Source organism: Hemiscyllium ocellatum, chromosome 1 (genome assembly GCF_020745735.1).
Source record: "Hemiscyllium ocellatum isolate sHemOce1 chromosome 1, sHemOce1.pat.X.cur, whole genome shotgun sequence".
NCBI classification, from domain to species: domain Eukaryota; kingdom Metazoa; phylum Chordata; class Chondrichthyes; order Orectolobiformes; family Hemiscylliidae; genus Hemiscyllium; species Hemiscyllium ocellatum.
In genome coordinates this window covers 105,412,944-105,440,144 of record NC_083401.1, presented here as the reverse complement: position 1 = coordinate 105,440,144, position 27,201 = coordinate 105,412,944, and the positions used below count along the sequence as shown (strand labels likewise).

The window sequence follows — 27,201 nt, the reverse complement described above, 5'->3', positions numbered from 1 at the left end:
AAAAAAAGGAGCTGAGTAGTATTTAAATGGAGAAAGACTAACGAATTTGAGAGTAAGTAGCTAAGTTAGCTTGAAGGTTTGTTTTCAGATGTTTTATCACCATGACTAGGTAATATCATCAGTGAGAGTCTCTGGTGAAGAGTTGGTCCTATGTCTCACCTCTCTATTCTAGGTCTTGGTTTCTTAAGGTGGGTGATGTAATTTCCAGTTCTTTCCCCCCGAGCATCGGTCAGGGCACAGCTGGAGTTGTGTATGCAGTTCAGGTCACCTCACTGCAGCAAAAATGTGACAGCACTATAGGGAGTACAGAGGAGGTTAACCTGGGTTGGAAAAACTGAGTTATAAGGAGAAACTAGATAGACTTGGTTTGTTTTCTCTAGAGCAGAGAAGACTGAGGGGGGACATGATTGAGATATTTAAGATAATGAGGGGTATGGACAAGGTGAATACAGAGCAGTTGTTTCCCTTGAAGAGTCAATCACAAGAGGGCACAGTTTTAGGGTGAGGGGCAGGAGATTCAGAGGGGATTTGGGAAAATACCTTTTCCTCCTCTGTCAATAGGAGAAATTATAGAATGCAATGCCTGGGAAGGTAGTCAAGGCCAGAAAGCTTACAAGCTTTAAATTATTTGGATGGGCACTTCAAACATTCAAGGATATGGAACGAAGTGCAGGAAATTGCGATTAGTGTCTTCGGTGATAGTTCTTGTCAGTGCAGCTTCAATGGGCCAAAGGGCCTTTTCTGCACTGTATTTATTAATAAACATAGATATGGGTAAAAGAAAGGTTGCATTTATTTCGCTCTCTTCAAGTCTCAAAGCAACTTTTTCATTGGCTATGAATATCACTTTTATTATCCCAACCCAGCTGTCTTTGAAGCGTTGGTAAGTTGCTTTCTTGAACCACTGCAATCCATCTTGTTTAAGCAAACCAGAAATGCTGTTCAGATGGGCATTCCAGATGTTTGACCAAAGAACATAATAGGAACAGCAACAGCTCTGAATTAGGATTGAGAAGATGCTTAAAAGGAAGCTTGCAACTGGAAATGTCTCTGCTGCCTTTGCCCTTCAAAGTGATAGGGGTTGTGAATTTGGAAGACCTTTTGCTGCCAAAAAAAGTACTTTTGAAGTACAGCCACCACCACAATGTTGGAGATGTGGTAGCTAATCAGTAAAGGGCAAAGCAATCTGACAATTACCAAACAATCTGTTTTTATAACATTAAGTGAGTTATACATGTTGGCCAGAACACCCAAGGTAACTTTCTTGTTCTCCTTAAAAATACGGTCATATTATCTTTTATATTCTCCAAGCAGGCAGGTATGGCTAAACATTCATCCCAAAGATGGCACCTTCTCCACTGCAGCATTCTCTCAGTACTGAACTGAGCCATTATATTTATCCTCAAACCTTGAAATGCGACTTGAATCACGATCTTGTGACTCAGAGGTAAGAATGTAATCAACTGAGCCACAGCTGTCAATAAACAAGAAAACTGCAGACCTGTTAGAATAAGCAATCAGTTTTCAGAGCAGAAACATGGAAAAAGTACACAGGAACTTAAAGTCCAAGAAGCAAATCAACAGATTTAAGTTAAGGATGATAATGGCGAAAATTTCAGCGCTTAAGACAGACAATCTACCCTTATGACTTCCACTCAAGATAGAAGGAAAGGAAATTGCAAATGTATTAGTGAAAATTTCCCAAAGCTCTCTTGGTTCAGAAAATACACATTTGATTTGGGAAATCTTTTATCATTTAAGTAAAAGGGAGAGAAACCAGAAACAAAGTGCCTTCCAAGGTTACCTCCAGGCTCAATTCAGCCAGCTGAAAAATTGAGTTGGTGAATTGTCATTGTATACTTTTTATAGCAATGATATCTTTCCTTAGCTAAGGAGATCAAAACTGTACACTAAGAATCAGGTGCAGTCACATCAAAGCTCTATACAATTGCAGCAAGACTTCTTTACTTGTAATAAACACCAACTATATTAGTTAAGACAATATAAAAAGTTGAACAACAACACTAGCAAAATTATAAACTGAGAGAAAATAAACATCTTAACATTGGAATCACCATCATTACAACCACAAAACTTATTCTCGGGTAATTCAAAGATACAATGGCAAATAAGGATATAAACAATCCATAATACATCGATATGTGCTTCGGGATCAAGATCGCCAGTGGAAAGACGGTCTAATCATAGCAGTATCAAGCCTGAGCAACTGAAGAATTTTAAACATCAACAATAACTCGAGAGTGAAATGAAAGCAGCAGCTTAATCACTCACTTCATACTAAAACTATAGAATGTAGATTCTCCTGCAATATTCCAGAAGTTCCTCCTTTTTTGTGCTCAAGATACTAAATCAATGCTCTCCATCTATGTATTCCTAACCGATAAAGACAATTAACACAGCATTAACATGGCTAATCAATAAAGCTTGAAAGTGGGTGAAACTAGAAAATCGTAACAAAACAAAAACGCTTATTGCAAAACTAATTGTGCATCTTTGACAAGACAGAGATAGGAGAAGTTACATGGGAAATAAAGAAACAGGAGAGACAATAAATAAAAAAAATTGTACAGGTTTTTATTGCAGAAGACAAAAAACATAACCAACAGAATGGGAATCAAGGATCGAAAGAGGGTAACAAATTTAAAGTATCATTAATAAAGAAAAAGCAGTGGAGAAATTAATCCAATGAAAAGTTGACAAATCCAACGGTCTATGAGGGAAATTTCAGTGCATTGTAACTCTAATGGAATTTACTAAACATGAGAGTCGGCTGCAGTCAGATGGATATGTTGGCTTTAGTACTTCAAAATTTCATTGGTTCTAAATCAGTTCCAGTTTAAAAGGTAGCAAACATTTTCAAGAAAAGGAACAGATGAAGATCAATCATCAGATGGTATTAATATCTATCGTCGATGATACCTCCTTCATTAGTCCAGATAAATTTAGCAGCTGTGAGCCATGAGGTAATGATGTAAGTTTTGACACAGAGACAGAGGGTGAGAGAGGAACAGATATACAGAAGGAAAAGCTACCAAGCTCAGTCACACCTGAGAGGCCAAGTTCTCTCAGCAGCCAAGAGGAGCAGTTTCACCATCACTGCCCCCAGGATCCACAAAATTATGTTCAGCGAAAGTGGTTGGCTGAACTCCCAAAAAGATTCAACAGCTACAAAAAAAAAAACCACTGCCCCCAGCAGACAACCTGTAGCTTGATGAGCAAAGGTTCCCTTGTGCAAACTTACAGCAGTGCTGCCTTGGGTTCCCTCTGAGGGTTATGGAGGGAAAGCTTCTGCAGTAATTGCAACAATGATCAGGGAGCAGGAGGTACTGCAAATCAAAAATTCATTCTTCAAGTATTGTGAAATTTATTTTGTTTCAATACTACTTCTTTTGCCAATGTAGGAATATAGCCGTAAAGGTTTAGAGCAGAGAAAGAGCCCCATTTTGGCAATCACATCTGCAGCAGTCACCAGGTATATATCTGCTCTAATCCCATTTTCCAGCACTTGGCCCATAACCGTGTATATAATAGTGTCTCCACTGTTCAGCTGAATACTTCTTAAATATTGAGGGTTCCAACCTCCACCACTCCTTCAGATAATTAGCTCCAAATCCCCCAAACTCAGAAAAAGTCCATGCCCCTTATCTTAAATCTACACCTTTTGTTAGTGACCCCTCTATAAGGGGAAACATTTCTTCCCAACTGCATTGCTCATAATTACATACCAATCAACTTTCTGCTAATGTCACAGCTTGTTCATATGCTAGGAGGGTTCCTACAGGGGGTTCATTGCTGCTGTGACTGGCAAGATTTGATCCTCAACGCTTTTATTGAGCAATCCACTGCTGCCTTATATCAAAGGGCTGCTTCACTCCCTTTGTAGTTTGGATAGGCTCTATTTTGACTTCAACCCTCAAACATTCATTGAGAAGTACCACTGACAATGTTCATAGCTGGACTCATTCTGCTTTGTTCCCACTCCAATTGGCCCAAATTCCATTTGAAGTGCCACATTTTAACTTACAGGATACAGGTATAATGGAAGGTGAGATTTTCAGAGGAGTAGCAATTGTTATGATTTTTTTTGGGTGCATGGTGTGATAGAGGATGTGGGCATACAGAGGAATATGGTTGAGCGTGAGATTACTCCTTGAGGGATCAGTTTAATAATTACTGTAGAGCTAGATTAGATTAAAGGACCCAGCCTTTCCTGAGTAACTCAGCCAACTGCAACAGAATCCTTCACTTTAATTCCAGGAGTAAGGCAATTGCACAGCAAAATTTCAATTTACTAGACAATTTGATCAGACTGCAACATGAGGGATTCCACAGGATCCCACAATACAACAACTATCTGTTGGTAAATCAGACCATATTTTAAATAAAAGCAGAAATTACTCAACAAACTCAGTTCTGGCAGCAACACAAGTCATGTCAGATTCAAAAGGTTAGCAGTTTCTCTCTCCACAGTTGCTGCCACACCTGAGTGTCCCCAGCATTTTGTAATTATCATTTCAGATTCCCAGCAACCATGGTATTTTCTTTTTATTATAACTTTTAATGTTTTATTTTTTTCTGTTAATTATCATTAATCATTGGTGACCACTTGCTGTTGAAACTATCGTGCTGTCATCCACATGCTTGATTAGCACCACAATCTTCTGATTGGCCACTCAGTATTCATCCTCAGTTAACCACTTCCAAGTTCTACTTTACACATTTTAAATGCGTAACCAAATTCTGTTAACTGTGATTTGGCAGTCTCTCATTGTCCTAGATTTCATTGTTTTGGTCTTCTTACTTAAAAGGAGATTTCTACTTTAACTGGAGGCAGTTGAGAAGGTTAGTAGATTGATTGCTAGGATGAACCGATTGACTCACGAGGAAAGTTAAGCAGAATGAGGCTGTAAACATTGAAGTTTAGAAGAAGCAAGCAACCTTATACAGAATATGAAGTGTGTAGGATTTTTAGGGGGCTTACAAGGTAAATGCTGAGGGGATGTGTCCCATTTTGGGGTAATCTATAACTTGGGGAACAGATTTAAAATAAGGGGCCTCCCATTTAAACAGTGCCAAGAGGAATTTCTACTTAGAGGTCTGTTAATCTTTGGAATTCCCTTCTACAGAAATGAATTAATGCTGGGTCGCTGAATATCTTCAATCATGAGTTTGACAGATTTTAGATTTATGAGCAGTCCAAGGTTATTTTGTGTTGGGGGGGAGGAAGAGTTGCCTGTGTTGATGCACATGGTTAGCAGAGTTGAGTCCCAATCAGATTAGTCATGCTCTAATATCTCAAAATTTCTTTTCCATGTGTTTAAATTCCTTCAGTCTCATTTCTCTGCCATACCGCCATGATTTCATACTTTAAAGCACCTTTCTACATGCAGACACATCCTCCCAGCACCATCGCCACGTTGTTAGATGTCAATGTCTCACTCCTATATTCTCTTCTCCACCAGTATCTCTCCATCCACTCTCCTTCTAATCCATTCTTTAAATCCAGTTTTTCCACCTGGATTTATCAGATCTCCTAAGGATCCATTTTCTCCTCTCAACTGTGCTCAACACATGGAAAAACTGTGTGAGATGATACTATCGCTTTAAGAGGTGTATTATGTCCTACATTTCTTTGAAGAGAGGTTTTAAAGCAGAGGTGAATCCACTGAGGTCGACATCTGGAGAGGCCTCAAGTTTTTGTTGATGTTGCAACAGTAAAAGCAGCCAAAATGGGTGGAGTCAAGCTCCCAGAGAGCTAGGATTTTTAATTTTTAGATTTTCAGTAGTTGCTGTTGGGATATTGAACTTAGGTTTGGAAGTTGCAATACATCTCACCCTGCTACCCCCTCACTCAGTTTCCTCTCAATGTTTTTTCTCCTGGACCAGAGAATTGCCTGTCGGACAATTCATTTTACTAAATTTGCCTTTCATGGGATGTTACAAAATTGGAAATGTTACTGTTTAGTGGTTAAATAATCTATTTTTCTCAGTTTTCCAAGAAGTTATGTTATTCCAAATTTCTTTCATTGTATTTTTAGTGTATGAATAAAATACGTTTTGCTTAATGTCAAGTAGTTTGACCAACTGAATTGCATCTGGAACATGATACTTTACACTTACCTTTAAAATAAGTTTAGACCTGAACTACTTCTATCTCCTGAACTATTTTGAGGCATTTGGTTTGGTCCATGACAATGTGAAACATGAAGAGAGCTAAAACAATAAAACACTATTTATATTATTTTTATTCATTTATGGAACTAGAAACCACTGGCCAGGCCAGTATTTATTGCCCATCCCCAATTGAGCGTCGACCACATTGCTGTGGACCTGCATTGAGACCAAACTGGGAAAGGGCAGCTGATTTCCTTCCCAAAGGACATTTGTGAACCAGATGGATTTTGTCAACAACTAGCAAGAATTTCACAGTCATCATTACACACTTAATCCCAGATTTTTATTGAATTCAAATTCCACCACCTGCCATGGGTCTCCAGAGCATTACTTGGGCCTCTGAATTAATTGTCTGGTGATAATATCACTAGGCCATCACCTCCCCTCATTACACTGCAGTCAAAGTTTAACCTATGGCAACCTGCATGAGGCAGAATACGCAACTATCAAGAAAAACTCAACAGGTTAATAATTGACCTAAGCAGGTATGTCTGTTTTGACAATCATTCTTGATTACCAATAAAAAGCAGCTCTCCCACTTTCTCAGATGGTCAGAAAGATATTTTCAAATTGAATTGCAAGCCTTTCTTTTCTGAATCTGCGCTTGAGTGGAATACACCACCTTACAAATACATCCGTAAAAAAAATGCATGAGAAGTTTTTATATACAGTATAAAACAGCATTACTTGATACTGTATTAAAATGAGATATTCCAAGAAAGAAATGATCTGAAATATTAACTCTGCTTCTTTCTCAACTGCTCTGTTTTCAGAAGTTAATATTTACAGTAGTCAAAAAAAGAACACATTTTAACCCAAAATATTGATTGCTCAAGAATACCATCTTTAAATCGGACTACATTCTGAATGCCCCAAATAATTTTTCTTGTGAACACCAGCTAGATTATTCTAAGCATTTGTTACCTCTCCTCCTCTGAATATCAGCTTTGCATATATCTTAAATGAATCTATATTTGTTTCCTATAATTATATTTTGCAGATTTATTTGAAAGTGATAGCAATATTTTCTTTAACAAGTTTCTTTCTCAAACACTTGCTTTCAAGACTGGAGACATATTCCAGTACTATGAAGGGATTCCACAAGACAGTCATGTTAACACCACTATGACTGAATACAAGGAGCTTTGCAACATTTTCAGTAATTTCTGTCATTCAGCTAGCTTCTATCAAATGACAGCTAAACCTTTAAATAAAATGTTAAATCTACATTCAGAATAAAATTCTTGATGTAAATAGTGTGTTTTTTAAAAATGTCACATATAGGCTTAATTTCCGTAATCTTAAAACAGGTTTAAACGGCTTACCTCTAACAAATAAAAATATCTATTGAACTGTGGACTTTTGGTATCTTCCAATCCTTTCAGCTGTCGTGTAATGAACATGAATATATCCTGCCCAGATAAAAGAACAAGCAAAATTTAACAAATATTTTCAAAACAGTTAAAAATACTTCTGAACGATTCATGATCAAACAAAATGTTATACCCTAATTTGCAGAACTTTATCAAAGTTGCATTTGTGGTAAAATATCAGAATAACCTTAACCCCCAGTCATTTGATTCTGTCTTTTATCTGTAAACCAATCCTGCTAACACATTACACCAATACCAGGAGCTCTTATCGTTGGCAATAGCTTTATATAATAATTTCTGAAAATTTAAATATCCTACATCTACTAGTTTCCCCTTATCAACCCTGCTTGTTATATCCTCAAAGATCTATAGCAAGTTTATCAAACATGATTTTGCCCTCTTGTGGTGCTGTGATTGTGTCCCTACCCCTGGACTGGGAGGCTTGGGCTCAAGTCCTACTTGCTCTAACAAGTATGAAAAAAACATCCCTGACCAGGTTGATGAGAAAAAAAGCTTCCCTTCCACCAAATCATGTTGACTGATTGTGTTAAGGTTTTCTAAATGTCCTATCTTGCCTTCCTTACTCATGGTCTCAAGCATTTTCCCAACAACAAATACTAGACTAACTGGCTTAGATTCCTGCTTTCTGTTTACCAATGCTCTTGAACAGCAGTGTCAAATTAGCGGTTTTCCAAACTACTGAAAACCTGCTTGAATCCAGTGAGTTCTGGAATATTTCAACCAATACCTCAACTACCTCTACAGCTACTTCGTTGCAAACCCTTGGATGCAAGCCAACAGATCTCGGTGACTTGACTGTCTTTAATCCCATGAATTTGTCAAACACTTTTCCCCTTGTGATACAGACTGTTATTTGACTATTTGATTTATTGTTGTCACATGTACCTAAGTACAGTGAAAAGTTTTGCTTGGTGTGCAGTGTAGGCAGATCATAAGGACATACAGAACTATGGGTGTTTCAATAGAGAGAGGCATACAAGGTTACTGTTAGACAGAAGGTGCAGAAAAGCAAGATTAATATTAGATTTCAGAGGTTACAAAGCTTTTCCTCCCAATGGAATCTTATTTGCTTTCTCAGGGATGTTTCTGGTATCCTCCACTATGAAGATCCATGCAAAATACTGGACTAAATTATTAGCCATTTTCCCTTCTTCCATGAGTCCTATACTTAGTTTAGCTATTTTCTCCTCACATTTCATATACAAAATCAGCTTCCATGCATCCTTGCAAATCTGATTTGTCCACTCAACATGCAGATTAAAATCACCCATGACAATTTCAGAATCTTGTTGTTTGTTTTAATATTTCCTACCAATTTACTTTCATTATCAATTTCCTTCATCTTTTTGCTTTTTAGTCACCTGCTACTGGTTCCTTAAAATAAAACCCAATCCTCTGGTGATTACCTTCTTCAATCATCTCTTAACCACCAATGGTTCATCCTTCTCACTGAGATATTTATTTTGACCAGGATGAACTTTTGCTGAGCATTATAAAATACCTGTTTAAATGTCTGCTGGTGATCATCCACTGACTTTTCCCCTTAAGTCTATTTTCCCAGCCCACTTTAGAAAATTCATCCTTCATACCCACTGTAATCACCCTCATTTAAGTTGAGGACATTGCTTTGAGTTGCTGTCAAAGAATCATAGAGTCATAGAGATGTACAGTGTGGAAACAGACCCTTCGGTCCAACTCATCCATGCCAATCAAATATCCTAACCTAACCTAGTCCCATCTAGATGCCTTTTAAATATTGTAATTGTACCAGCCTCCACCGCTTCCTCTGGCAGCTCAATCCATACACGCATCACTCTCTGCATGAAAAAGTTGCCCCTTAGGTCTCTTTTACATCTTTCCCCTCTCACCCTAAATCTACGCCCTCTAGTTCTAGACTCCCCCACCCCAAGGGAAAGACCTTGTCTATTTACCCTATTCATACCCCTCATGATTTTATAAATCTCTATAAGGTCATTTCTCAGCCTCCAATGCTCCAGGGAAAATAGTCCCAGCCTATTCAACCTCTGCCTATAGCTCAAATCTTCCAACCCTGGAAACATCCTTGTAAATCCTTTCTGAACCCTTTCAAATTTCACACCACACTTCCTATAGGAAGGAGACTGGAAATGTACACAATGTTCCAAAAGTGACCTAACCAATGTCCTATACAGCTACAACATAGCTTTCCAACTCCTATACTCAATGCTCTGTGCAATAAAGGAAAGCATAGATTAGATTACTTACAGTGTAGAAACAGGCCCTTCGGCCCAACAAGTCCACACCGACCCGCCAAAGGACAACCCACCATACCCCTACATTTACCCCTTACCTAACACTACGGGCAATTTAAACCCATTATTCAAGACACATGGAAGACATACCCACCAATTATCTATGTGTTTCTTGTAATGTGACACTTCAGCTCTAACAGGAAGAAACAAGCTCAAGAGGCTCTCTAGTACCAGTGAGTAACTCCATCAGTAGCTGCTCTTATGGTCTAAAAGTGGTCTTATGTAAGATATTGGAGCAGATTGAGCTATCAGGCCCATCGAGTCTGTTCCACCATAGCTGATGTTTCTCAACCGCATTCTCCTGTCTTCTCTATGTAATCTTTGATCCCTTTACTAATCAAGAACCCATCTCTGTCATAAATGTACTCAATGACTTAGCCTACTGTAGCAATGAGTTCCACAGATGCATCATCCTCCGAGTCAAGCACTTCCTCATCTCAGTTCTGAAACTGTCCCTTCATTCTGAGACTATGCCCTTGGGTCCTAGTCTCTATAATCAGTGGAAAGATCTTTGCCATGTCGATTCAAACCAGACTTCTGTGCTCTGTATTCTTCTTTGTTAAGCTGCTAACCTGCTTCCTCAACTGTTTGCAAAGCTGGTGATTCATCTGTCCTTGTCTGGAGTAGCCAAAGTAAGTCTCTAAAACTACACAGTGTCTCAAAATACTTCAGAAATTATCAAACAGGTCTCATGATGATTGTTGAGCAAGATGTATGCTAGTTTTGCCAGAAATGGGCCCATCTTATTCATAAACTATCAATTAAACATTCACTCTTGACATCAGCAACAACTGCAGCAGTGTTAACAAGTTGTACAAGAGCAATTCACCAAGCCTTTTTTTCCACAGCACTCCGAAAATTGTAACCTCCACTACCTGGAAGCACAAGCACTGCAGGAACAGAACCACTAACTGCAAACTTCACTCTGAAGTCTCACACAATTCTAAATTTGTAATATTTTGCCATTCCTTGACTATTAAGCACTTAATAGCACTGTGGTTGTATCAAACGTGTATGTCATTGAAACAGAGGTTCTAAATAGATCCTTGCCATTACCTTTTCAAGGACAATTAGAGTTGTGCAATAAATGCAGGCCTTGCTGACAATACTCATGTCCTAAGACCAATACAAACTCTGTTGCTCATCAACTGACACAAATTAATTACACCTCACCCTTGAAGCTATCCTTACATTTGTGAATACATTGGTGTCATGGTTATATTATGAGACAATTACTCGAGATAGTTTGAACTCTTAATCCCAACTTGTAGTTCGAGAACATGAATAAAGTTTCTAAAAAATTATCCAAGCAAAATAGTCATGATTCTGTAAGACTGTCAGGGCATCTTAACTAATAATTTTTTGAGAAGAAAATATGTTTTTCTTACCAAGTCTGGCCTATAGGTGGCTCCAGTCTCATACCAATATGGTTGATTTTTAACTGTCCCACTTCCACTAAAGTACATGAAACCACAATAAAGAAGGCAACACACATTGCAGTAGGGCAACTCAGGATAGACAATCAGTATCAACAGCAATGCACACAAATACGAACAAAACCTAGGTCATGGTAAAGATCACATTTTGTGCATACTTTATCTAAATGTTGAAGGACTGGGGTATGTTCAGATAATACTATAAATTTAATACCAATTTGAATGAGATTAAGTTTAATACATTTAACAACCTGAAGATATTTTCTCCAGAAGAGGAGGCTAATAGTAGACTTGAGAGAGATAGAGCCACAGAGATGTACAACATGGAAACAGACCCTTCGGTCCAACCCGTCCATACCGACCAGATATCCCAACACAATCTAGTCCCACCTGCCAGCACCTCTCGCCCATATCCCTCCAAACACTTTCTATTCATATACCCATCCAAATGCCTTTTAAGTGTTGCAATTGTGTCAGCCTCCACCTCCTCTGGCAGCTCATTCCATACATGTACCACCCTCTGAGTGAAAAAGTTGTCCCTTAGGTCCCTTTTATATCTTTACTCTCTCACCCTAAACCGATGCGCTCTAGTTCTGGACTCCCCGAGCCCAGGGAAAAGACTTTGTCTATTTATTCTATCCACGCCCCACATAATTTTATAAACCCCTATAAGGTCACCCCTCAGCCTCCGACACTCCAGGAAAAACAGCTTTAGCCTGTTCAGCCTCAATAGAGCTGAAGTCCTCCAACCTTGGCAACAATCCTTGTAAATTTTTTCTGAACCCTTTCAAGTTTCACAACATCCTTCCAATAGGAAGGAGACCAGAATTGTACACAATGTTCCAACAGTGTCCTATATAGCCACAATATGACCTCCCAACTCCTTTACTCAATACTCTGACCAATAAAGAAAAGCATACCAAACGCCTTCTTCACTAACCTATCTACCTGCGACTCCACTTTCAAGGAGCTATGAGCCTGCACTCCAATGTCTCTCTATTCAGCAACACTCCCTAGGACCTTACCATTAAGTGTATAACTCCTGATGAGTTTTGCTTTCCCAAAATGAAGCACCTCGCATTTATCTGAATTAAACTCCATTTGCCACTTCTCAGCCATTGGCCCATCTGATCAAGATCCTGTTGTAATCTGAGGTAACCTTCTTTGCTGTCCACTACACTTCCAATTTTGGTGTCACCTGCAAACTTACTAACTATACCTCTTATGCTCACATCCAAATCGTTTATACAAATGACAAAAAGTAGAGGGCTCAGCGCCGATCCTTGTGGCACTCCGCAGGTCACAGGCCTCCAGTCTGAAAAACAACCCTCCACCACCACCCTCTGTCTTCTACCTTTGAGCCAGTTCTGTATCCAAATGGCTAGTTCTCCCTGCATTCCATGAGATATAACCGTGCTAACCAGTCTCCCATGGGGAACCTTGTTAAACGCCTTACGGAAGTCCATATAGGTCACATCTACCGCTCTGCCTTCATCAATTCTCTTTGTTACTTCCTCAAAAATCTCAATCAAGGTTGTGAGAGATGATTTCCCATGCACAAAGCCATATTGTCTAACCCTAATCAGTTCTTGTCTTTCCAAATACATGTACATCCTGTCCCTCAGGATTCCCTCCAACAATTTGCCCACCACCGACGTCAGGCTCACTAGTCTATAGTTCCCTGGCTTGTCCTTACCACCCTTCTTAAAACAATGGCACCACGTTAGCCAACCTCCAGTCTTTCAGCACCTCACCTGTGACTATTGAGGATACAAATATCTCAGCAAGAGGCCCAGCAATCAGTTCTCTAGCTTTCCACAGAGTTCAAGGTCACACCTGATCAGGTCCTAAGGACTTATCTATTTTTATGCATTTCAAGACATCCAACACTTCCTCCTTTGAAATATGGACATTTTGCAAGGTGTCACCATCTAGTTCTTGCATATCTTTTTCCACAGTAAATACTGATGCAAAATACTCATTTAGTATCTCCCCCATTTTCTGCGTCTCCACACAGAGGCTGCCTTGCTAATCTTTGAGGGGCCCTATTCTCTCCCTACCTCGTTACCCTTTTGTCCTCAATGTATTTGTAAAAACCCTTTGGATTCTCCTTAATTCCCCTTTTTGCCTCCTGATTTTCCTCTCAAGTATACTCTTACTTCCTGTCTATACCTGACATATGCTTCCTCCTTTTTCTGAACCAAATTCTTAATTTCTTTAGTCATCCAGCATTCCCTATACATACCAGCTTTTTCTTTCACCCCAACAGGAATATACTTTTTCTGGATTCTTGTTATCTCATTTCTGAAGGCTTCCCATTTTCCAGCCGTCCCATTACCTGTGAACATCTGCCCCCAATCAGCTTTCAAACATTCTTGCCTAATACCGTCAAAATTGGCCTTTCTCCAATTTCGAACTTCAACTTTTAGATCTGGTCTATCCTCTTCCATCACTATTTTAAATCAGAATTAGGATCGCTGGCCCCAAAGTGCTCCCCCAATGACACCTCAGTCACCTGCCTGATTTCCCAAGAGTAGGTGAGGTTTTGCACCTTCTCGAGTAAGTACATCGACATACTGAATCAGAAAATTGTCTTGTACACACTTAAATTCCTCTCCATCTGAACTCTTAACACTATGGCAGTCCCATTCTATGTTCGGAATGTTAAAAGCCCCTACCATAACAACCATATTATTCTTACAGATAGCTGATTTCCTGCTGACTATTAGGGGGTCTATAATACAATCCCAAAAAGGTGATCATCCCTTTCTTATTCCTCAGTTCCACCAAAATAACTTGCCTGGATGCACTTCCAGAATATCCTCCCTGAGAACATGCCATCCCTCATCAAAAACGCCACTCCCCCTTCTCTTGCTCGCTTTCTATCCTTCCTGTAGTATTTGTATCCTGGAACATTAAGCTGCTAGTCCTGCCCATCCCTGAGCAGTGTTTCTGTAATTGCTATGATATCTCAGTCCCATGTTCCTAACCACGCCGAGTTCATCTGCCTTCCCTGTTAGGCCCCTTGCATGGAAATAAATGTAGTTTAATTTATTTGTCCTACCTTGTCCCTGCCTGCCCTGACTGTTTGACTCACTTCTGTTCTTAACTGTACCAGTCTCAGATTGATCTCTTTCCTCACTATTTCCCTGGGTCCCATCCCCCTACACCTTACTAGTTTAAATCCTCCCAGCAGCTCTAGCAAAGCTCGCTGCCAGTATATTAGTCCCCTTCCAATTTAGGTGCAATCTGTCCTTCTTGTCCAGGTCACTTCTACCCCAAAACAGCTTCCAATGATCCAAAAATGTGAATCCTTCTCCCATACACCAGCTCCTCAGCCATGTATTCATCTGCTGTATCCTCCTATTCCTGCCCTCACTAGCTCGTAGCACCAGAAGCAATCCAGATATTACTACTCTCAAAGACCTCCTTTTTAAATTCCTGCCTAACTCTCTAATCTCCCTTCAGAATCTCAACCTTTTCCCTTCCTATATCGTTGATTCCAACGTGGACAGTGACCTCTTGCTAGCCTCTCTCCCTCTTGAGAAAATTCAGCACACTCTCGGAGACATCCTTGATCCTGGCACCAGAGAAGCAACACATCATTCTGATTCTTCGCTGCTAGCCACAGAAACGTCTGTCTGTACCCCGGACTAGAGAGTCCCCGAACACAATTGATCTCTGAAGTTGTCACTTCAATAGGATAGACATGCAGATAGAATGTGTTTACTGATCAATGAGTAAAGAGCATAGAGGCATAAATCTAAGGTAACCAAAAGGATCAAATAAGAATCTTCAGAATTGTAACCTGTAAAAAGTGGAGTGCCAGAGCAATCAGTGCTCAAGCCACAATTATTTACAAAATATATTAATGACCTGTGTGAGGCAAATGAACAAATTATAGCCAAGTTTGCAAATCAAACAAAAATAGATGGGAAGGTAAGTGGTCAGTATGATGGAACCTGCAGAGAGATGCAGACAGCAAGTGAGCAAAAACATGGCAGTTGGAATATAATGTGGGGCAATGAGAGGATACACACATTATCAGTAAGAACAGAGGAGTTGAGTATTAGTTAAAATATGGGCGGCACGGTGGCACAGTGGTTAGCACTGCTGCCTCACAGCGCCTGAAGACCCGGGTTCAATTCCCGACTCAGGCGACTGTGTGGAGTTTGCACATTCTCCCCGTGTCTGCGTGGGTTTCCTCCGGGTGCTCCGGTTTCCTCCCACAGTCCAAAGATGTGCGGGTCAGGTGAATTGGCCATGCTAAATTGCCCGTAGTGTTAGTTAAGGGGTAAATATAAGGGTATGGGTATGGGTGGGTTGCGCTTCGGCGGGTCGGTGTGGACTTGTTGGGCCGAAGGGCCTGTTTCCACACTGTAAGTAATCTAATCTAAAAAAGCTACAGAACTAAGGGATCTGGAATCCTCATGCATAAATCACAAAATGGCTGTTGTATACATTCAGCAGGCAATTGAGAAAGCAAATGTAATGGAACCAGCAAGTTTGGAGAAGATTTGTAGTTCAGGTTGAAGTTTTGGATATAGGATTGTTCGCTGAACTGGAAGGTTCATTTCCAGATATTTCAGCACCCTATTAGGTAACATCTTCAGTGGGCCTCCGGGGTGAAGCACTGTTGATAATTCCTGCTTTCTATCTTTATATTTGTGTTGATGATGTCATTTCCTGCAGTGATGTCATTTCCTGTTCTTTTTCTCAGGGGGTGATGGTTGGGGTCTAACTCGATAGTGAAACTAATTTTTTTTTGACAAAATACTGTGCAAAGGCTGTAACAAACACTACATTGAACAAACAGGCACAAAACTACCACCAGGATCTGTGAACATCAACTAGCCACAAAACAACATGGCCCTCTCTCACTAGTATCCGTACATACTGATGAGGAAGGGCACCACTTCAACTGGGACAACACATCCATTCTAGGACAAGCCAAACAGAGGCATGCATGAGAATTCCTAGAAGCATAGAGTTCTGGTTGGAATGCCATCAACACATTGATTTGGACACCAACCACCACCCCCTGAGAAAAAGAAAATGATATCACCATAGTAAATGACTCTAAACAACCCATCTTTCACTTTAAAAGTCTACTCCTTGTTTTTTGACCTTGGACTAAGGGGACTAGTAACTTGCCTTTCTATCCTATCTCCCCTCAATCTTCTCTACTCAGAAGAAAACAACCCATGATTATCCAGCTCCCTTTAAAGCTGAAATGCTTCATTTTGGGCAGAATCTTGGTCAACCTCCTCTGCACCTGATTCACTGCAAGCACATCCATCCTATAGTGTGGTGACCAGAACTGCACACAGTATTTCAACTGCAGCCCAACCAAACTTTTGTACAGCACTGTGCTCTTATAATCCGTGCCTTGATTGAAAAAGGCAAGTGTCCCATTTGCCTGCTTCACTATCCTACAAACCTGTCTCGGGATCTGTGGGCAAGCATCCCAAGATTCGTCTGTCCATCTGAGCTTCCTAAGGTCTGCCATTCATGGATAACTTGCTTCTCTTAATTCTAAGAAAGTGCAGCACCTCTCATTTATAAGGAATAAATTCTACCAGCCTCTGACCTGCTTATCCAACGAACCCATTTTTATCTTCCTGTAACCAAAGACCCCTATCCTCAGTATCAAACACACGAGCAATTTTTGCATCAACCACAAACTTGCTTATCATCAACGCCCATCAAGATTCGCATCTACATCATTTATGAATAACAAAAACAATCAAGGGACCCAACAATGACTCCTGTGGAATACCACTGTACACTGGCCTCCTGGCACACACACAGCCTTTTACCATCACCTTCTGTCTCTGGCCACTAAGCCAATTTTGGATCCTATTTGCCAAATTACCCTTGCTCTCATGAGCTTGTATTTTATCAGTGTCCCACTGTCAAAGGCCTAGCCAAAATCCATATAAACTGCATCAACGGCCCTACCCCACCTACATACTTGGTTACCTCCTTGAGAAATTGAAATTTGTTTGGGATGACCTCCTTCTGACAATCCCTGATCAAACCATGCTTCTTTAAATGGAGTTAAAAATCACACAACACCAGGTTATAGTCCAACATGTTTAATTGGAAGCACACTAGCTTTTGGAGCGACGCTCCTTCATCATCACTTGATGATGAAGGAGCGTCGCTCCGAAAGCTAGTGTGCTTCCAGTTGAACCTGTTGGACTATAACCTGGTGTTGTATGATTTTTAACTTTGTACAACCAGTCCAACACCGGCATCTCCAAATCTTTAAATGGAGATTTATTTTCTCCTTCATTACTTACTCTAATAGTTTCTCTACCACTGACGTGAGACTTGCTAGCCTGTAATTCCCTAGTTTCTCTCTACCACCATTCTGGAAAAGTTGAAACATAGTAGCTGCGCTCTGGCACCTCCCCTGTGGCCATAGATGATTTAAAAATTTGGGTCAGAGTGCTTATTATTTCCTCCTTCATCTCCCACAGCTGCCCGAGATACAACTCATGCAGACCAGAGAATCTGCCCCATCTTAACTCAGCCAAAACCTGTAATACCTCCTTGCTTCCGATAACAATCTCAAGAACTTCACAGTCCATCTTCTCAAATTCCGTACTTGCATCTGCCTTCTCTCAAGACAGATAAGTACTTGTTTAACCCTACCCATGTCCTCTAGCTTCACACGCAGATTGCCTCCTTATCCCTAATAAGCCCCCAATCTATGGTTGTGATCTTCCTCTCCATCAAGTTGTAGAATATCTTGGGATTCTCTGTAACCTTGCCCACCAGTGCTTTGTTTGCACGCCCCTCTTTGTTCTAATTGCTTTCTTGAGAATCACTTCCCCTGCACTTTGTACTCTTTCAAACCTCCACTGAAATGCTCCGTGTCCCAGTTACACCTCTCTCTTTTTATTCAATGCAGAATATTCCAAGACCTCCAGGGTTCTCTGAGCTTGTTGGACTTACATGTCAACGTCGAGGGACATGCTGGGCCTGTACACTCTGGCCAGTATATTTCTGAATGCCTTTCACTGTTCTGCTGTAGATTTACTGTCAAGTGGCTGTTCCTAGTCTATTTTGGCCCGATCCTGCCTTACGCTAATAAAATCTGCCTTAATTCATCCAAAACCCTTTTCTATTTATTCACTCATGAGACATCGATGTCACTGGTCAGTGTTTATTACATGCCCCAAGATGTCCTTGACAAAGTGCTGGTGGACTGCTACAGTCCTTGTGGTGTAGACAGAACCACAATGCTGCTGGGGAGGGAATTCCAGGACTTTGACTCAGCAACAGTGTAGGGTAATATATTTGCAAATGGTGGTGTTCCCATGTATCTGCTGACCTTGTCCTTCGATACGAAAATAGTTGTGGATTTAGAATTTGCTGTCTAAGGGTCTTTTGTAGATTTCTGTAGGCATCTTGTTGTACACATTGCTGCTACTGAGCATCTGTGGAGGAGTGAGTGGATGTTTGTCTATGTGGTGCCAATTAAGCACTTTGTCCTGGATGGCATCAAGTTTTTCAAGTTGGAGCTGCAGCCATGCAGTTAGGTGATAAATGTTCCATCACACTCCTGACTTGTGCCTCATACATGGTGGACGGGCTTTAGAGAATCAGGAAGTGAGTTACCCACAGCAGTATTCCTAGCCTCTGAACTACTTCTGTAGCCACTAAATTTATATGGTGGGTCTAGTCAAGTTTTTGGTCAACATGTCGTCTCGTTCTCCCCTCAGTCAAAGCAAAATGCTGAGACACACCATATGGTTTTGCCTCCTTCATCTTTATTCCAAGCTCTGGAGGGAGAGAGAATGCTTGCTCATGTGCACAGAGACAGGAGTTCTTGGTCTTCTCTCTCGAACAGCAGTTTCTTGATGAATATAGTCAGTTTACAGGGAAGAGCATCCAGATATGGCAACATACACATTGATTGGGTGAGCGTTACAATCAACAAGTGTCGATAGTAAAGATTAAGCCATCTACTGTTACACAATGAATGTTCTTAACCTTAACTGACTTCACATAATGAATACTGTTTACCTTGTTAAACTGACCTTACATACTGAATGCTTCCAATATTGTTAAATGGCTCTACATAATGAATGTTTTTAACCTTGTTAACCCATTACCCTTGCCTCCAGTACCCCATTGTTAACTGCAAGTTCTTACCTGACCTGTGTCATGCTCAGATGAACCTCTCATTTCACAAAACTCAGAACTTAACTCTTTCCCTACTTGCTCATACCATGTACACATTCTTAAACGATAACTCCAAGTATGTTAACTTGAAGGGGGGGGAGAGAAAGAAGAATTACGTGACATTGAGACCACTATCGATAAGCAATGGTTAGAAATTTCTCTTACTGGAGATGGTCATTGCCTGGCATATGTGGCACAAATGTTACTTGTCATTTCTCAGCTGAAGCCTGTATATTGCCCAGATCTTGTTGCATTTGGACACTTTCCGTGACTGAGAACTCGCGAATGGTGCTGCAAATTGCACAATCATCAAACATCCCCACTTTGGAGCTTTTGATCAAGGGAAGGTTAGTGAAGCAGCTTTGCACCTTGAACATTAGCGTGAAGAATGTTGGCTCTTGTGCCACGGTGGTAGCATCCCTATCGTTGAACTGGGAAGCCCAGGTTCCACTGTCACCTGCAGATGTGTCAAGGACTATTATTTTCACCTCACCTCTGGAGTTCAGCTCTCATACATTCTTGAACCAAAAATATAATTTGGCTCGGAGTTGAAAGTTCTTAGCGGAACCCAAACTAAGTGTAAGTGAGCAGGTTGTTGCTAAGCAGATGCTCGCTTGATACATCTACCCAACATTGTTGCTAAGCAGATGCTAAGTGTCACAGCTGTACTGGAACAGCTTGGCTTAGGGGACTGGCAAGTCTTCAGTACTATTACTAGAATGTTGTCAGAGACACTGCAGTATTCAACAGTTTCTTGATATCATGTGCAGTGAACAGAATTACATCATGATGCAGGGAGCACTGGAAAAGGCAGAGATGGATCCTCTGCTCAGCACTTCTGGATGAAGATTGCTGCAAATGCTTCTTTCATCTTTTGCACTGATGTGCCTGGATCTTCCATCATTGAGGATGGGGATATACGTGGAGCACCCATTATCCTCCACCATTCATGACTGGATGTGGTAGGACTTTAGAGCTTAGATCTGATCTTAGCTTGTTTTGAGAAGACTTATAGTTCAGGTTTAGGTCTGGATGTAGGTTTGCTCGCTGAGCTGGAAGGTTCGTTTTCAGACATTTCGTCACCATGCTAGGTAATATCTTCAGTGAGCCTTCTGATGAGGCATTAGCACTATGGCCCACTTTTTGTGTGTGTTTAGGTTTCCTTGGGTTGGTGATGTCATTTCCTGTGGTGATGCAGTTTCCTCTGGTGATGTAACTTCCTGTTCTTTTTCTCAGGGGGTGGTAAATGTGATCCAAGTCAATGTGTTTATTGATAGAGTTCCGGTTGGAATGCCATGCTTCTCTGAATTCTCATGCGTGTCTCTATTTGGCTTGTCCTAGGATGGATGTGTTGTCCCAGTCGAAGTGGTGTCCTTCCCCACCTTTACGTAAGGATTCTAGTTAGAGTGGGTCATTGTTTTCTGTGACTAGTTGTTGCTCACATATCCTGGTGGCTAGTCTTCTGATTGTTTGTCCAATGTAGTTTTTGTTACAGTCCTTGCAAGGTATTTTACACAGGAAATGATGTCACCACAGGAAATGACATCAACCACCCAAGGAAACCACAAATAAAAAGCAGGATATGCTTCATCCAGAGGCTCACTGATGATGTTACCTAGCATAGTGATGAAACGTCTGAATACAAACCTTCCAGCTCAGCGAGCAAACCTACATCCATTAGCTCTGACCTGTTGGTTGTGGAGTTGCTTAACTCTGTACATCACTTATTGCATATACTGTTTTGCACACATGTAGTCCTGTTTAGTAGCTTCACAGGTCAACATCTCATTTTCAGGTGTGCTGGTACTGGTCTTGGCATGCCCTCCTGCATTCATCATTGGATCAGGGTTGATTGTTGGGTTATAGCTTAAAGGAATCATTTCAGCTCCAGCACATCGCTAAAGGCATTTCATCATTTTTGTCTGAGACCCACCCTTTTTCACCGCTTTGTCAGTGACTTTCCTTTCTTATGTAGTTAGAAGTGCTGAGCTGTGCCTATGATTGTGATGTCCATTATCATCCTAATGTTTTAGATACTGAAACAAGGGCTATTTGCAGCAAGAACTGAATGACGTTCAGTCAAGGGTTGAATTAGAAGCAATCCTGCTGCTCACGTGCCATGGATTGATGAGCTAACCGGGTCCCCATGATACTTATAAACATGACCATCACTATGTTACCCCACTATCAATTTCCTGGGGGTTACTTTGGATTAAAAAAAAAACTTAATTGGATTAAACAGACAAAAATTGTTCAAAATAAATAGATTACTCCCATAAGAGTTTTATACACTTTGCTTTTTTTTTTAAAAGTTCCATTAAACTGATTAGCTTGGAAAATCAAGATGCAAACAGGCTAGGGCTATTTTCCCTGGAGCGCGGAGGCTATGGGTTAACCTTACAGAGGTTTACAAAATCATGAGGGGCATGGATAGGATAAATAGACAAAGTCTTTTCCCTGGCGTTGGGGAGCCCAGAACTAGAGGGCATAGGTTTAGGGTGAGAGGGGAAAGATATTAAAGAGACCTAAGGGGCAACTTTTTCACGCAGCGGGTGGTACGTGTATGGAATGAGCTGCCAGAAGACGTGGAGGAGGCTGGTACAATTGCAACATTTAAGAGGCATTTGGATGGGTACATGAATAGGAAGGTTTGGAGGGATATGGGCGGGTGCTGGCAGGTGGGACTAGATTGGGTTAGGTTATCTGGTCGGCATGGACGGGTCCATGCTATACATCTATGACTACGTGCCAGAGTCCCGTTTCTTTTTGTCACTTTCCTTCTTTCTAACTGTGGTTTTTGCCTTTCCCTTTCCATTTTGTCTGTCTCGTTTAAATATCAAAAAGCCTGGAATATTTAGTTTTTTAACCTTCGTTTTACTGTAACCAGTGCAAAAACTATTAAATCAAACCAATTCGTTTCCACCTGTGTTATTAATTTATTGCCTTCGCTGAGATGCTTCACGCATTCAAATTTTATGCTTTAGCTTTAATTTACTTCTGTTCCCCCCCCAACATCATTAGAATTATCAATGTCCTATTTAGTTATGCTATACTTTGTCCATTTTTTTCCCCACTCTACTTGTTTCTACTTGCAGCTCTGTTCTCTAACCTTGACATTTCTCTTACTGCTCGACACTTTTTTTCTGAATCCTCTCACTCCAACCCCTCTTCATGAGTTTAAAGGCCTGTCTGCTAGTTTGTGTTCTATTGATCAGAACACTGGTTCTCTCTTTGTATTGTTGCCACTGCCACATGAAATGAAACTCCTGACAGTTATACCATTTTATCAACCACTTATTTAACCTTCTCACTTTTTTTCTTTTTCTAACCTTCTCATCGAATTATCCCAATGCTAATTTGCACTTGGCTCAGCCAAAAATTAAAAGATTATTGCTGCTAAGATTCTGCATTTTACTTGCAACCCAGCTTTTGAACTCACTCAGATTAGCATCAATCTGGTTCTACCAATGCTGTTGAATCAGAGATGGACCATTACAACTTAATCCTTCACCTCCCCACTCCCACGTTCTCCTTGTAGCTATGAGGATTAAACAGTTGGCAGACAATGTAGCCTTCAAAATTCCTGATCTCACTGGAGACAACAGTGTCTTACCCCCTCACACCCCTTGAATGGCATTTTATGCCACACTACCATGGCTGGTTTCCTCATTAAGCTTGCAAACTTTGCCCTCATCCTCTCAGGCAGTTAAAATTTCAAAGTAGGAATAACGACCCAGATAAATGACTTTTGTGATAGAGAACACAAATCAAATTGTCAAAAAAAACGTAACTGTCAAAGAAAGTAATACATTCTGAGAATGAACACTAAATACTGCCTTTAGTCCATGAATGTTTCAGTTTCAACAATCACTACTTACCTTAAGTTTGTCATGAGATGTATACGGAGCTTCTGGAGCATAGATTCTGAAGATATCAGCCAGGCAGCATGCCACAAGCAAACGAACATCTTTATTGGGATTCCTGAGAAAGAATTCCGAAGCCAAATGCAAAGCCAATGGAAGATATTGTTGCTTTTCATCTTCAGAGTCCTGGTCCATATCCATGAATGTTTTAACCACCATCTGTACAGTAACAAACACATTGTCAAGTGCAAATTCCCAAATTGAATTCAACCTATTTTCTGCAAGGGATAAAAATGAAAAGAAAAATAAAAAATCTTGAAATGCCAGATGCACACAACTTAATTTTCAGTATTTAATTTTAATGCTTTAGAATACAGAAATGCAGAAAATAAGAAATGAATTTAATTGTAATCCATGAGACAATTTAAATCCAAATATTTCTTGGACTTTTAGAGCAGCTATTCTTTAAATAAACAATATTTCAGTACATGCCTTTCCTGTATCAACAACTTGTATTTGTATCACGTCTCTAACGTAAAACATTCCACAGCACTTCAGAGGCATTATAAAACATGACATAGAGCCAGATTAGGAGGTATCAAAGCAAATTACTAAAAGCCTCGTTCAACAGATAGGTTTTAAGCAGAAGCTTAAAGGAGGAAAGCAAACGTAGAGAGGTTGAGAGACTGGGGGAGGAAATTCCAGAACAAAACCCTAAACAGGTGAAGGCAGGACCACCAACTCTGAACCAATAATTTTAAAATTCAAGATACTGCTTGGCCAGAGTCCAATGTGATTCAAGAAGCATGGGGAAGAATAAGTGATCAGCATCTGTGCAAAATAGGACAAAGGTCCGGGTGACCTCAGGTTTACAAAGGGTTGAAATGTATGAGATCAGACAGAGATTTGGAGGCATTCAGTCACAGGAGCAGACCACAGTTATGTTTAAGTGATAGGGAACAAGGCAAGAATAGCAAAAACATTGTCACAGGAGAGGGGACTGATTGGTCATTTTTTTTTCTAACTTCTTAGGTCCTTGGTAAGTCCTAATTTATTTTCATTAAGTTTGGTTAAACAAATAAAGGAATTCTAGGGAACCTCAGTGATATGAAGCTCATATCCAGAAATGTGTAAATTTCAAAGCAATGGACACACAGGGATTGCTGTCACCCAGAGGAGCTAAAACTCAAGGTATCAGACTTTAAGGAAGTAGTTGGCATCATGTTGGTGTAACAAGATTGAATGGATAGCATGCCTCATCTCATAGCGAAACATGTGCAGGCAGATGGGGAAATGCTTAATCATCAACAAGTCAAGGGTTATCAGGCATTCATCTGATGGCATGTCATACTTCAGAATATGGGTGACAGCGATGGTTGCTCTCCAAAGCACAGTCAAATCCTCAAGTCTATAGCACCATAATTGGTTGAGTTGTATAGAGGCAAAGAAGGTGTATAGGAAGAAAACGGTAGGGAATTCCATAGTTCCACGACAGAGAAGATGAATGTATGATGAGAGGGGTGGTGCAGAGGAAGGACTTTCAATTCCTGGGATAACAGAATCAATGCTGCAGGAAATGTGACCTGTATAGGCAGGTCGATTTATCCTGACGTTTTCAGATGTAATATTGTTGCTAACTTGCTCATGTGATTGAGGACAATTTATACTAACATGACAGGGGAATGAGAACAAGCAATTAACATTTAAGACAGAAAACAATATACCCAAATAATTGGGACATACCAGCAGCATTCAACAATAAAATGGTAAGGCATTAGGTACAATCAGAATAGAAGGGCAAGCAATAAAGTCCAACTGAGGTTTGCTGTATTAAGGGATCTGTTTTCTAGCAGAGTCTGATTGAAAGATGCTATCTCCATGGGACTCAGATGCAGCTTGGGGTGGAGAAGAAAGCAGAGCCACCCCACCACATACCAAAGCACACCACAGGAAACACTTCTGATTTTTGCACAGTGACCTCCAGAGCAATGAAGGGGACTGTCTGTTTCTGGGATTCATAGCAAATGGTCTTTCCTTCAAAAGGGCGTAAAATGGATGAACTTGTTGCTGTATGAAAACAAATCTCAGATGATTCAATTAGAAAAAAAAGGTGAAAAGTAGGAAATGTAAATTATCTTAGAGCTGAGATGAAGAAAATAAATTTACAGTCACAGGTTTTGTTATTTAAAAGGAACAGATTCACTGGAATTGGCCATTAAGTTGGATGAAGTTGATTCTGGTGCATACACATCATCAAGACTATCATTAGTAAAGACTAGATGTTGTACCTCAAATTTATATAGTGTGTTGTCAGAACAGCAAAAAACAGAAAATCAGCTTAACAGCCATGTTGACAATTAAAATGACAAATTACATGAATTAAGAGCTTATGGTGCTGATTGTTCCACAAGGCAGTTGTTCAAATTCATTCAATGTGGATATCACCATCTGGGCAAGCATTTATTGCCATCCCTAGATGCCCTTGAGAAGGTGATGAGCTGAAAATGTGTTGCTGGAAAAGCGCAGCAGGTCAGGCAGCATCCAAGAAGCAGGAGAGTCGACGTTTCAGGCATGTGCCCTTCTTCAGGAATGAGGAAAGTGTGCCAAGCAGGCTAAGATAAAAGTTAGGGAGGAGGAACTTGGGGGAGGGGCATTGGGATTGCGACAGTGGGGGGGGGGGGGGGGGGGGGGGGGGGGGGGGGGGGGAGAGGTCGGGAAGAAGATTGCAGGTCAAGAAGACGGTGCTGAGTCCGACGGTTGGGTTTTACCCCACTGAGATAAGGTGGGGTGAGGGGAAATGAAGAAGCTGGAGAAATCTGCATTCATCCCTTTTGTGTGATGCATGTATTACTTTCTGCTTTACAACCCAAGCCTGGATATTGTCAAAGCCTTGCTGCATTTGGGCAAGGACTACTTCAAAATCTGAGTCGCCACAAATGGTAAACATTATACAATCATCAGCAAATATTCCCACTTCTGAGCTTATGATGAAGGGAAGATCATTGAGGAAACACCTGAAGATGGTTGGGCCAAGAACACTTCTGGGTTGGCTCTTGCATTGCAGTGGCAATGTCCCTATCTCGAAATCAGGAAGCATGGATTAGAGTCCCACATGTAGTAGAGGTGCATCATAACATGACTGAACAGGTCGATTGGAACATATTGACCCTGAGGATTGGAACTGAGATGAGTGATGTGCAACTATTACGAACTTCCTTTTAGCTAGGCATTACGCCAACAAGCAGAGAGTTTTCCCTCAGATTCCCTTGGACTCCAGTTTGGTTCGGGTTCCTTGATGCCAAACTCAGTCAAACGTGGCCTTGATTTCAGTCCCTTTCTCTATGTTTGAACCAAACCTTTAAAGATGTCAGGAGCTGAATGGCCCTGCCAGAACCCAACCTGGGTATTACTGAACAAGTTATTGTTCAGCAAGTGCTGCTTGATAGTACTGTTGATGATAGGTTCATCACTCAGTTACACACAGTCTGTGTTTGGTTTCCCCAACATATAGATGATCAATTGTGAGCAGTGAATATTTGAATAAATTTAAATTAGTACATGAAAAACTAAGGTTCATCTATAAGGAATGCATGGGACCTGGCACAGAAGGTGGTGGCAAAAGTACTGGCATTGTGTCTCCTATTGTTACATGGAAGAGTGTTGGGGTGCTAAGGCAACTGAGGAGATCAGGTGTCCTACAGAGAACAAATCACTGGCATGCTTAAAAACAGGAGGACGACAAGATACATTCGGTGGTAACATCACAATGGATTTGGCAAAAATGGTGATTAATGATCTGGTGAATATAGATGAGTGGAATGGAACA

At 40.6% G+C, this 27,201-nt stretch overlaps 1 protein-coding gene across 6 annotated transcripts in view; it reads right to left on the bottom strand.

Annotated features, from left to right (window-relative positions):
- pds5a (PDS5 cohesin associated factor A) overlaps window positions 1-27,201 on the bottom strand; it is a 216,414-nt gene that overhangs the window by 141,709 nt on the left and 47,504 nt on the right. For all 6 annotated transcript variants that reach the window (XM_060824715.1, XM_060824763.1, XM_060824744.1 and 3 more), the window contains exons 3-4: window positions 23,391-23,594; window positions 7,521-7,607 (exon numbers count right to left, since the gene is read on the bottom strand). In XM_060824715.1, coding sequence (XP_060680698.1) covers window positions 7,521-7,607; window positions 23,391-23,594 — 291 coding nt within the window. The remainder of the gene's footprint in view (window positions 1-7,520; window positions 7,608-23,390; window positions 23,595-27,201) is intronic.